The sequence below is a fragment of the Notamacropus eugenii genome, chromosome 2 (assembly GCF_028372415.1).
Source record: "Notamacropus eugenii isolate mMacEug1 chromosome 2, mMacEug1.pri_v2, whole genome shotgun sequence".
Taxonomy (NCBI): Eukaryota; Metazoa; Chordata; class Mammalia; order Diprotodontia; family Macropodidae; genus Notamacropus; species Notamacropus eugenii.
Window position 1 is genome coordinate 274,740,485 of NC_092873.1, and position 12,930 is coordinate 274,753,414.

General features: G+C 36.1%; 1 protein-coding gene across 2 annotated transcripts in view; it reads left to right on the forward strand.

Annotated features, from left to right (window-relative positions):
- The window catches only part of SNX7 (sorting nexin 7), a 115,929-nt gene that overhangs the window by 31,714 nt on the left and 71,285 nt on the right, over positions 1 to 12,930 (forward strand). For both annotated transcript variants that reach the window (XM_072644086.1, XM_072644085.1), the window contains exon 5: positions 1,324 to 1,522. In XM_072644086.1, coding sequence (XP_072500187.1) covers positions 1,324 to 1,522 — 199 coding nt within the window. The remainder of the gene's footprint in view (positions 1 to 1,323; positions 1,523 to 12,930) is intronic.

The following is a 12,930-nucleotide window of genomic DNA, read 5'->3' on the forward strand; positions in this document are numbered from 1 at the left end:
ATCTGTTATTTGTAGCTGTCTCTTCAATTCATATTTGACCCAAATTTTATGCTTCAAAAGAACTATTCTGTTCCTTATGATTCGAGTCAAGTTTATCCATTTATCTCTTATTATTTTTTAGCCTTTCAGATTCATTCAGCATTTATCCAACAATAATTTATTAAGTGGCTTCTATATGCCAGACACTTCAGGATATGGGGCATAAACTATATTGTTGATGCCATAACTGAGTATCATTTGAGTATTCCTTCTGCTTGCCAAGTCTATGATTACTCACATTCACACTGAGTATGCTCACACAGCAGGTGCTTCTGTATCTTGCTAATGTTTGGAAATGGATCTCTGCTCGGATTGATTTGGAGATTCTGCCCAAAGATGAAGATCACCATCCCATCTTGTCCAATTCTGATCTGGTGTCTCCCAAAAGTTTACCACAGGGGGGCCATCCAATGTACTGGAGACCCTTTTGACATCAGGAGGTTACCTCTCGAGCACTCTGGATGTTTACTTCTCATCCCTGTCTTGCCATGTGACTAGCCCATCTTTTCTTCCTTTCGAAGAATTCCTTAATGATGCCCATTACTCCTGTTCTTCAGAGTTTCTTTTTGGTTATGTATTGCAGTGGAAAAAAATGTTGTACTGCAATTAGAATTGCTGTAGTGCTGGAAGACCAACCATATTCTATTAGCAATAACTCACTAAATACCCTTATGATTAGTAAGAGGCTATGTCAGTTCCTAAATTAAAATCAGTATGGAACTTAGGCACAGAAATGGTGCAGATCACCTTTATTTAAAAATCTGGCTGTTATTTTTGAATTTTCTGTTGCACATTATAAATGACAGTTGGTTCGCTGCACTGATGAAGCTGTCCATATCAAGAGCTCCCTATATCAGTGAAATCACAGGTCTAGACACAGACACATAGACCCCACATAAAACCCTTCCTTTTATTGGTTGTTAGTTGTTCTCTCCCCCTCCCCCCCCATTGTTCTGCCATTTGTGGCTAATATATTTTGTTCAGTCATTTAAAATGGAATTTAACCAGTAAGAGAAAGAAAGAAAGAAAAGAAAGAAGAAAGAAAAGAAACACTTAGAAAAATATTTAAATGTATCTTTCTGTAGCAAGCTCTAAAACCCCCTAAGTGTTGTACTATGTTTTACTGTCTGTGTACCATTATATTTATAACCTCTCTTTTCCCCCTTTATTGTGTATGTATGTGTGTATTTGTGTGTTAACTCTTGAAATTGATACCATCACCACCAGCACCACTGCTACTGCTGTTACCTACTTCACTTTCATTATTTTGTGTTTTATTTTTAGGAGCTCTCTTCGCACAAGAAACAAGGTCCTGGATTGCTTAGCAGGATGGGGCAGACAGTCAGAGCTGTAGCATCCTCAGTGAGAGGAGTTAAAAACCGCCCAGAGGAGTTCACTGAAATGAATGATTATGTGGGAACATTTAGCCAGGAGATAAACTTAATAGACAAAATATCTCATAGAATTTACAAGGAAGAAAAGGGTATGTAAAACTACTGACCTTAATCTTTCTCTTCATACAGTTTATCATACATTTGCTGTTTTGGGATATACATTTTAAAATTAGAATTTCAGCTTAAACTTTCTTTTTAAAAAAAAAAACCAAAAACTTAGTCCTTATCAAAGCTAATTCCTAATCTGTAGGCATGTTTCTGTATCTCGATTGTACACCTATTTTGCAGGGTCTGATTACTTGACAAATGGTACTAGCTATCTTGCAAAGAAAGACTAGATGACAAAAAGGAGTGAAGACATGAAATTTGGATTCAGTTGATAGGTTATTAAGATTAATACCTGGTATTCCATGGATTTGAAAGTATCCCAGTCCCTTTATTTCCCCACCGCATCTCTCATTTCCCTCTCCTCGCTACTTAAACAGTTGCTACTGTACTTCTGACTTTTATCATCTTTCTCTTGGACTATTTTAATAACCTCCTAATCCATTTCTCTGCTTCAGACCTCTCCATGTCTCCAGTTTATCTTCCATAAGATGGCCAAATGATTATTCTTGAAGCTTGGATTTGAATATATCCCTCAAGAAACTCCAGTGTCTATAAAATAAAACCCTTTTGGCATTTAAATTCCTTCACAATTGGTCTCTTTGTAGACTGACTTAAATTACTCTACTTCACAAACTCTTGTCTTCTAGTCAAACTGACATACTTGTTAAAGGTACATGAAGTTCCATCTCACACTTCCATTTTTTCCCTTAGGCTATCCTCCATTCCTAGAATAGTCTCTTTCCTTCCCTGCTTTCTTGCTAAGGTTCAATCTATACTTTCCTAATACCCCCAATTATTAGTACTCTCCTTTCCTCTCTACCAGTCCCAAGTTATGTGTGCGCCCGCACACCCACCCATACACACACCCACACATACACACACCCACACACCTACACCCACACCCACACACACAGTTTTGCTTATCTATGAGTGTTGGCCTTCTCATCTACTGTTCTTGCCTCTGCCATGTAAATTTCTTGAGCACTGAGACTGTTGCATTTTCCCTTTTGTATTCACTGAATCTTGAGAAGGCATCTATGATAAGAAGATTGACTTTGGAGTCAAATGCCAGCTTGGCTGCATTATTTATCCTCCTAAACTTTTCTTTCCTCATCCATAAAATAAGGCAGTTGAATTAGATGGCCTCTGAGGTCTCTTCTAACTCTAAATCTATGGTACAATGAACTTTAGTTAGAGAAAATGAGATATGATGAACCTTGAATTTCTAGGTGAAAATCACCACATATTCTAGTGGCCCGAGTCAGGGAGCTCAATCACAGAAAGATATGTGTGAGTTCTTGAATTTGAATTTCATGCCTCTTCCTCCCATTTTCTTCCCAGCCTATTTTCTCCCTGTTTTAAAAATTTTCTCCAACTTTGGCAATTAAGATTTGCTCCATTGGTATTTTTTTATACAAGAAAAAAGTGTAGTCTTCTGTTTTTATAAGGTGAAATCAAGTGAATGTCTTCTCTAAAATCAGTTCAGTTCAGCATATATTTGTGCGATTCTAAAATGCGTAAAGCTCTGTGGTTGGCAATGTGGAAGATGCAATGATAAATAGTACTTAGTCCTTCTTCTCAAAGGGTGTGTGTATGGGAGGCAGGGTTTAAACTGGGACCAAGACATGTCAATGTGTAGTAGGAAAAGATAATATTACAGAGTGCCAGAAGTGTCTTACTATGGTTTGAAACTATTAAAGCTTAAAAGTGTACTACTGTTGGGGGTGTAAGCTCAGTTTTCACGTGGACAGTCTCGGGCAGGTAAAAGTGAGGACTTCTAAACCTCAGAGTTCTCACTTTTACCTGCCCGAGACTGTCCACATGAAAACTGAGCTTATACCCCAACATACTATGAAGACTTTGGGGGATTCCCTGTATTATGACAGGGACATAAAGATGTTTCTCAAATTGAAGGTAAGAAAAATGAGTGTTTCAGTGTCTTCTCATTCACTTTCACTCTTGCTCCCTGGGAAGTAGTTTTTGGATATAGTACATAGTCCTGAATTTTGCCTTTTTGTACCTAGGTAGGAAATGCTAATCTCTCACAGAGTTTAACTTTTCCCCTTTTATACCTGTTCAATGAAAGCATAATACCTTACTCAAATTGAGTTATAGGAGTAAAGAAAGAGAGCCCTTTGATCAGTGAGAAAAAGCATATTTTATAAGTGGGTCTCGCTTTTCTGTTCCTGAAACATTGTGCATAATTTTTTTTCAAATGAAATTGTTTTACATGCACTGATAAGCTTGCTATTTAAAGGAACATTTTCTAAGTCTTTTGTAAGGTCAAGAATCCTTAAGATGTATGAATCATCAAATATTGATCATTTTTATGTTATGTATTGTCTTAAAAAGCATTTTCTCAAAGAACACTCTTTTAGTAGTATACTTGTTATGAATATGCTTAATATTCTGTTTAAGAAGCACAAGACTTATAATACTAAGAAGAAAATGGCAAATCACTCTAATATCTTTGCCAAGAAAACCCCAAATGGGGTCACAAAGAGTCAGACATGACTGAAAAGATTGAAAAACAACAATGGTGAAATGTACCTTATCAAAATGAGTGACTCAGAATGTGTTCCTGATTGGGTAAGGTGCTGATGAGACTAAAATAATTCTAGGATTTGGAATTTGGGCCAAGTCATAGGGCTTGGGTTCAAATCTTAGCTCTTGTTTGAATCTGTATGTGCAAGTCCTTAATCTTTCTGTTCCATAATTTGTTCAGTTGTAAAACGAAGCAATTGGACTAGATGAACTTTGAAGTTACTCAATATATGATCCTGTGATTTCCATCTTCCCCATTACTCATTTCCTTTTCAATATGCTAGTGTTTTTAAATGCTACAATGATGATTAAAATAACTCAGAAAATATTCTTTCAATCTTTCTTGGTTTGTACTTGTTTATGCCATCTGACCATTCTCTTTTGTATTCTGTTAATGTTTCTTTTATGTAGATTCTCGCACCGATTGGATGGCTTTATAGAAAGTTCCTTAAAATCCCTTAAATGATACTTATACAACATAAATATGTCCCAGGTAGCTGTTTTAGATAATCCCTTGAAAGCCATATTGTTTATCATGATATTTTCTAGGAAAACTGGATGTTGGAATAGATCTTGTAAATTTGAATCCAAATGTATAGTGAGAACATTACTCAATTTGTGAGTTCATGTAAAATATGACATATTAGAGTGTCACTATCCAAAACTTAAGGGCTTTCTTTTCCTTTAGAGTGCGAAACAGTATTTCCTTAAAAATGATGAGTTTATTGTTCTTTGTAGCTTTGGGAAATTGTTGTCCCAGATGGTCCATTCAGCCTGCATAGGTTATTTCATATTCAAATGAAATAGATTATAATTTTTTTAGCTTAATGCGTCCCACTTTAAATTATGAGCATCTTTAGAAATACAAGTTTCAGAATGTTTCTGAAATTGAAATTATAATGAACATTTTCTTCTTTTGGCATTTGATGGCAAAAAATAGATGTAATGCCCATGTTACCTTATTTTATCCTCCCACTTATGCCTCAGTCACTAGCTATGTGAACTTAGTAAAGTCACTTAACCTCTGTCTGCCTCAGTTTCCTCATCTGTAAAAGGATAATTAAAGTGCCTCATGCAATTTTTGTGAGGCTCAAATGAAATGTAAATTACTTTGCAAGCATTAAAGCCCTATGTGAATATTAGCTCTTATTATTAGGGTTCTTTTTATTATTTATTGTGAACTATTCAATGAGATCAAGTGAACTCACCAGTCTTTGTCTCTTAGCTCTTTCCACTGTAGATCATTAATGGGGTGATTATGTTTGTGGTTATGCTAGGTTGTCTCCTATGGACCTTATTTGAACTGTCACTGAATTTTTCCTTTCTTTTTTTTAAATTGAAGAAAAAGATGAGTGTGTATATACATATATATATATATTTTCTTTTCCCCTAAGGATTAGCTTTTTTTTGCCTTAAAGTTCTTATTTAAAAAGAAATTAGTCCAAATCTAAGTATGCACTTAGGCATATGTATTGTATGTGCTCACTTATAATATGTATATGATACACATGTTTATGTGTATATATGCATTGTATATATGTACACACATACACACAGGAGCTGATGAGATTACTAACTAGAGAGAATGTAGAGAGAAGAGGGTCTAGGATAAAGCATAGGGGAACATATAGTAGTTGGGAGTGTGATGTATGACGAGCCAACTAAGGAGATGGAGAAGGAAGAGTCAGACAGGTAAGATGAGAAGAGTTTCATGAAAACTCATTGAGGAGAAAGTATCCAGGAAGGTAGGTTTGTCAAACGTGTCAAGGAGAGCCTAGGCACCTTGGCTCACAATTAAAATAATTGTTATAATCTTCTTGCATTCACTGTACTTATCGATGCTGTTGTCAAGTCCTATCATTTCTACTTTCTTTTTCTTTGTATTCATACAGCCACCATTCTGATGTAGACTCATTATCTTCTCCCCTTCACACCAACCTCCTCTGTTACTGTTGAGCATCCCATCATTCTCCTGATCCCCCAGGTTAAAGACTTGGTGTTATTCCTGAGTCTTTTCCTGCATTCTCTCCCTACATCCACCTTTACAACATTTAGCCAGTACTCAGGAACAGGCTTTCATCCTCTCACACCTGGACTATTGTAATAATCTTCTAGTTATTCTCCCTGCTTCAAGTTTCTCCTGACTCCAGTCTGTCTTCCAAAGCTACTGAAATGATCTCTGTAAAGCACAGGTCTATGTATGTTACCCTTCTCCCTAATGAATTTTAATGGCTCCCTGTTATATCCAATATCAAATATAAAATCCCCTGTGTGGTTTTTAAAGCCTTTCACAAATTGGCCCCATTCTACCTTTCTTAGCACATTTTACTCCTCTCTGTGTAATCTATGATCTAGCAACGTTGACCTCCTGGCTTTTCCTCGCACATGAGAGTTCATCTCCTGATAAAGTCTCCTTTTAGGCCTTTTCCCTGGCTGTAGTTCATGCCTGGAATGTTTTTCCTCTTCATCTTCATCTCCTGCTTTCCTTCATTTCTTGTAAGACTAGTGCCTTATATTTGAGATCGCCTTCCATGAACACTTCAGAGCTTGTCTGTATGTATTTTCACATTTATTACTCACATTAGAGTGATGCTTTCGGGAAGCAGGGACAGTGTTTTTGTTTTTCTTCATATTCTTGGTGCTTAACGCAGGGCGTGGTACATAGAAACTGCCTAATAAATGAATGTTGACTGATTGCAGTGCAACAGATCTGCCAAAAAGGATGTGGACTGAGAAAGGGCCATCAGATTTGGCAATTAAATGATTATTGGAATCTTTGGAGAAAGCAGTTTCAGGAGAGTGATGAGTTCTGAAGACAGACTGTAGAAAGTTAAGAAAAAAATGAGAGGAAGGGAAGTAAAAAGGCTTTCTCTCTTTTTCTCCCTCTCCCTTCCTTCCTTCCTTTCTTCCTTCCTTCCTTCCTTCCTTCCTTCCTTCCTTCCTTCCTTCCTTCCTTCCTTCCTTCCTTCCTTCCTTCCTTCCTCCCTTCCTCCCTCCCTCCCTTCCTTCTTTCCTTCTTTTCTTTCTTGGAGTTTTACTGAGAAAGAAGAAAGATATGGTAGTTCCCTTAGGGGATGACAGGATCCAGTGAGAGTTTTTGTTTGTTTTAACATGAGGGAGACCAGGACATGTTTCAAAACAGTAGAATGTTCACTGCTGGATAGAGAGAAGCTGAAAATTCCTGAGGTAGGGGAGATGATGATTGAGGTTGCAATCTACTGGAGGAAATTAGAGGGGTTGGGATAAAATTCAGATGTAGAGGGGTTGGCCTTGGCAAAGAGACAAACTGCTTCATGGTCAGAGACTGGGAGAAATTCAGACATTCTTTAACCAAGGAAAGAGGCTTGGGCCTGACTGTGAAAGCTGATAGGATGAATGTGAAATATAAAATATATAATTGTAAAACGAAATGTAAAACACATAAAAGTAAAGATGAACAACTCTTGTCAATGACTTAGTCATTTCAAAGGCATTACAGTATCAAGTTGAAAAAGATCCCATAGCCTAGCCTGTACCTGTACAACCTATCTCACTGTTGGTCATTCATCCTGACTTGATGAAGCCCATTACTGGACAGTACTCATTCCTTTCTGAGACAGCTTGTTCCATTTTTGGAATGCTCTAATTGTTAGGAAGGATTTTTTTCTTTGTTATGATTCTCTGAAATTTCTTCCCATTTCTCCTACTTCTGTCCTTTGGGGCCAAGTAGAAAGTCTAATTCCTTTATCCTGTATGACAGCTTTTCAAATACCTCAAGATACCTATCACATCCCACCTAAGAAAATAGTGAGTGATTTGATTTGTGTGAAATAGCCCTAAGTTTTCAAGCAGACAAACAAACAAAAACGTAGTGTTGCTACCTTCAAATACATAGAGAAACATAACAGGGTTTGTTGTCAGAAAGTTTTGCCAAGCAGATATGCTTTTGACCTCTTTTAATGATTAAAGAAAGTGATATACAATTAACTCATTGATTGTTTGCATATATAACTGTGTAATTCTAAAGTGATTACAAAATCTCTTAGTAGATTAAATATTCTCCTGTAATTTTGTATAGACATTTAATTTGATTAGCAAACTATTGAATTCCAGAAAAAAAATAAATCATTTGCCACAATAAAGTTAAGGGCAATTTAGAGTGTTTTATGGCCATGTGTTTTGTTAAAAATATACCATTTAGATGCTTTATAATTTAGAATAGGGAATATAATGTTAACTAAAACATACTACATTTTTATATTAATCAAATGAAATAACATATAGGAAATTGTTTGCCACCCTTAAAGTGCTTTCGAAATGCTCACTTCTTGTTACTGTTGTCATGTTATTTTAGAGGGAGGGAGTATTGACGAGAAGTGAAAGGCGAGAACAGAAATATGTGGAAGGAAAAGGGTGACATAGACAAAGGTGGGAGGAACATGGTGGTGGGGCAGAGCCTTCGTAAATTTCAAAATCACATCTTGTTTACCTAGAAAGTGGGCATTCATTGGAGTAATCACTTGGTGTTACCACCCTTTGGTTAGTCCATGCATGTTTCTCGTTTAAAATTTGAATTCTACTCAATCCTGAAATGGACCTGTGAGCTAGCTGATGGTGGCATTAACTCTAATGATGCAGATTGCAACTCATCTATGTCATAACCACCCATTGCAGCTCGTGTGAAGGTTCTACCATTTTTGCCAAGGGTTCCATTTGACATACTAGGTAACTTTTATGAGTTCTCTTCATATTGCTAGGGTAACAACAATCACACAGCTTGTCCATGAGTTAGCTCTTATTTTCTTTCTGTGTGACCATCCTTTTTTTGAAAAATGTATACATTTCTTTGATGACTTCCTTGTAGATTTTCCTACATATTATTCTTAGGTGTGGCAGTCTGTTCATTTGCCCATGTACTTCAGCACTACCTTTTGAGTGATCTTCAGCTTAAATTCTTTAGAGATTAGTGTTCTAGTCATGGCCAGTGAATTCATCACTAAAAGGACAGCAGATTGGTGATGAGTCTCTCCTTATTTAACTAGGGTGGTTCTCAGAGAGTGAATAATCTTTTCTGGGATTCCACTCAAAGCTTTTTAGCATGCTAGAACCTCTTAAAACATCTACCCTGTAGAGGTAGTCTTTGGGCATATCATATCACTCTCATGACGTGATGAATCATAGGACTAATACTTTGTGAACTTTACTTTTGAAGTAAATATTTTTATGTGGGATTCTGAAGACATTGCATGTTTGTAAATAAATAAGTTTTTAGAGATTTAATTTGAAACATTGGTAAGTTTATTAGTTACGGCTTTTGCCAAGAAAACCTCAATGTTGGACATGACTGAAAAATACTGGACTGTTTTGTCTTATCTTTTATCTTTCTAATTTACAACTAAATTTTGATATAGTTAGGATCGTCATGGGGATATGACATGATTTTTTTTAAAGGAATTAAATCTTCATTTAAAAATAATGTCATAAATTTCAAATTGCTTTTTAATAAAGCATCTAAAATTGCTCTGAGTAGGATAACTATAGCAATCTACCTGAGGGTAATTATTTCATGCCCAATGGTACAAGAGTCAGTGAAATATCACCTTAAGGAGAACATATTTTGGACCAAATGTGCAATTAAACTCAAACCTAGTTGAAGAGGAAGATCCATGGTTCTTCTCTGACAACTAAATAAGTGGATGAGAGAGTTAAATTGGAGCTCAGAAATCATTATTTTACATATTTAAAGAAAATTTCTTTTCTTAAAATGTTTCCTTAACATCGAAGTATTTAGAATATCGTTTTAGAGTAGAAAAAATTTCCTTTAAAAATCATTTAGTTCCACATTCTTATCTTACAGATGAGGAAACTGAGACCCAAAGAAGGGAAGGAATTTATCCAAAGTTAACTGGTCATTTGAATGTGGTAAAGTTGATTCCAACCCTGATTTTGATTCCAAATCCCTACTCTTTTTATATCATGGCATCTCTTTGATTCTTATCAAATTTGGAAATCTGTTCTTCATTTCCCTTCTGGATTGTTTAGAAGGTAGAAAGAAAAAGGAATAGAAATCTGATTTTGTTTCAGTCAAAGGAGATTATCATGGTGGGGGGCATCTTGGAAAAGTTTGTTTGCCAGAATTAAAAATATCCTTTGGTTCGTTGTACTCCTTCTTGCTTATAGTGTGTCTGTAGATTGACTGTTTGTATGTTTACCCTTTAAAGTTTTTAGCTTGCCTGAGTCAGCGGGTTAAAGGAAAAATTGGTTGACATATATATATATATATATATATATATATATATATATATATATATATATATATATATATATATATATATATATATATATATATAACATGTAGGAGAAGGAGAAACAGGTACTTCTGAGCCTGTGATTTCATTTTATAGGGAACTCCTGGTACAGAAACTTCCTTTACAGATACATGATATGTATAAGCACTTATTCTTCTATTGTTTTATTGTTGTTTAGAGCAGAAGTGTGAAACATGCAGACTGCCACATGAGTCTCATAGTACTTGCGAACACAGCTGGAACCAGATTACAATGTAACTGAGAAATATTTAACAATAAATCAAAATAGAATATATCATAGATAATATAACATTTAAAAACTAAGTCAATATGCTGCCTGGAGAAATACTTACCTGTGGATTATAGGCGCCCCGTATTTATTTGAATGTGACACCACTGGTCTAGGGTACTGAAAAATCAAATGACTTGCACAGGAACACTTAGCCAGTATGTATTAGAGGCAGTATTGAATCCTTGTCTTATTTCCTCCATAGTTACCTCTCTGTTTTGTGGGATCCTAAAATGATCTAACCTACAATAAAAGAGACTGAGGCAGAGCTCTGATCTAATGGCACTTTATTAAAGAGTCCCTGGCCCTCTGTAATGAAGTGGACCTCAGATCTTCCTCATGATCTCATATGCCCCTTTCCTCCAGGGCCTTAGTTTTATAGTGCTTGATACCCAGATAACACTGGTAGGACAGATTAAAAATACAAAGTCTTATTGGTGGATGGACTTTGCCCATGACTCACCAGAAGTGTCTACACAGAATACAGAATCCATTGATTGACAAACAGGCTAATGTACAGAGCTATCTTGACCTTTCAGGAGGTTCTACCAATGACTATGCTGACTAGCATAACCGTGGACTAGTAGTAAGGCAGACCAAAGACTGGCAAACAGGGTCCCCATTGACCAAGTGCTTGTGGTTTTCTCCCCATGTTGGGCAATAGAGGTGTGACAAGGAGCGGAGGGGCAACAAAAATAGCTGTGGCACTTGACATGTCATTCATTGCGTCACCTCTGCCAAGCTGGGCTTGATCACCATCACAAGGAGAAACAAGGGAGGAGGTCCTCTAGTTAGCTTCCGATGATTAAGCAAGTGAATTTACAATCTTTAGTTCACAGCTCTGAGGCCTAATATCAGAATTAATACTCACTACCCCTATGGAATCATATCAAACTGATTAATACTGAGTGGAATAAAATATGAGTCCAATTAATTCTCTATCACAGTTTTGCAATACAGTCTCTTAGCTTAATGTTTATCATAAAAATGAACCAAAACTCTACTGGAATTTATAGTACATCAATTCATAAAAATAAGATTAATACATACTACACCGGTTTAACAAAAATTCTTTTTTTCAGTACATCCCTGTTGCTTATAGGGTAAAATGCAAGTTTCTTAGTCTCACATTTAACACCAGCCATAATTTGGCTTCAAGGGAGGTAAGGTGGTGCAATGGATAGAATGTTAGGCTTGGAATCAGGAAGACTCCTCTCCCTGAGTTCAATTTTTAGCCTCAGACATTATCTGTGTGACCCTGGGCAAGTCACCTATTCCTCTTTGGTTCAGTTTCCTCATCTGTGAAATGAATTGGAAAAGAGAATGGCAAACCACTACAGTATCTGTGCCCAGCAAACCCCAAATGGAGTCACAAAGAGTTGGATATGACTGAAAAATATCTGAACAGCAATGAATAATTTGACTTCAGCTTTTTCCATTCTAATTTCATATTTCCTTTCTTCATATACTCTGTGCTTCCAGACAAATTTCTAATATACATTTTATTGGAATTCTTTGTATGCATAGCTTTTCCCCCCTTTTACCATATTTTAAAATATTATACTTACTTATGTATATGTCTTATATATCCCCCCCTCCACACAACTCACTAAATCTCAGTAGATTGTTAGCTCTTAAAAGACACGTATTCTATTGTCTTTCATCTTTCTATCCCAACTATGTATCAGAGGACCTTACTTCTGTGGGAAATGCTCAAAAGATATATGTTTAACTGGGTTTAATCAATAGTGTTGTGTGAATGTTCTTATCCTCATAATTTTTAAACTGGAGAAGTATAGTTTTTTTAGAATAAAAAAATACCCAAAATATATTGAATATTGATTCAAATTTCTAGTAAAGTGGGCTCAAGGATGAAGGGGAATAAGGCAGGAAAGAAGGAAGAAATAGAGTAAGTGAGGGGGAAAATTTATTAAACCGCTACTATGTCAAGCATTGTGGTAAACAGTTTACAAACATCTTATTTGATCCTCAAAACAACCCTGGGAGATAGGTGCTATTATCATCCCTATTTTATTTATAGTTGAGGAATCTTGAGGGTCATAGTGGTCAGGTGACCTACCTGGGGTCACAAAGCTAGTAAATGTCTATCTGAGGCAGTGTTTGAGCCAAGTCTTCCTTACTCTAAACCCAGCACGTTTTTCTACTCTGCTAGTTTGCACATATTATTGCTGATGGAAACAGGAAAGGTTTTGTGTTCAAACGTTGTACCTGAGTTGTGGTTTTTAAGAGCTTCTACTCAATTATAGTG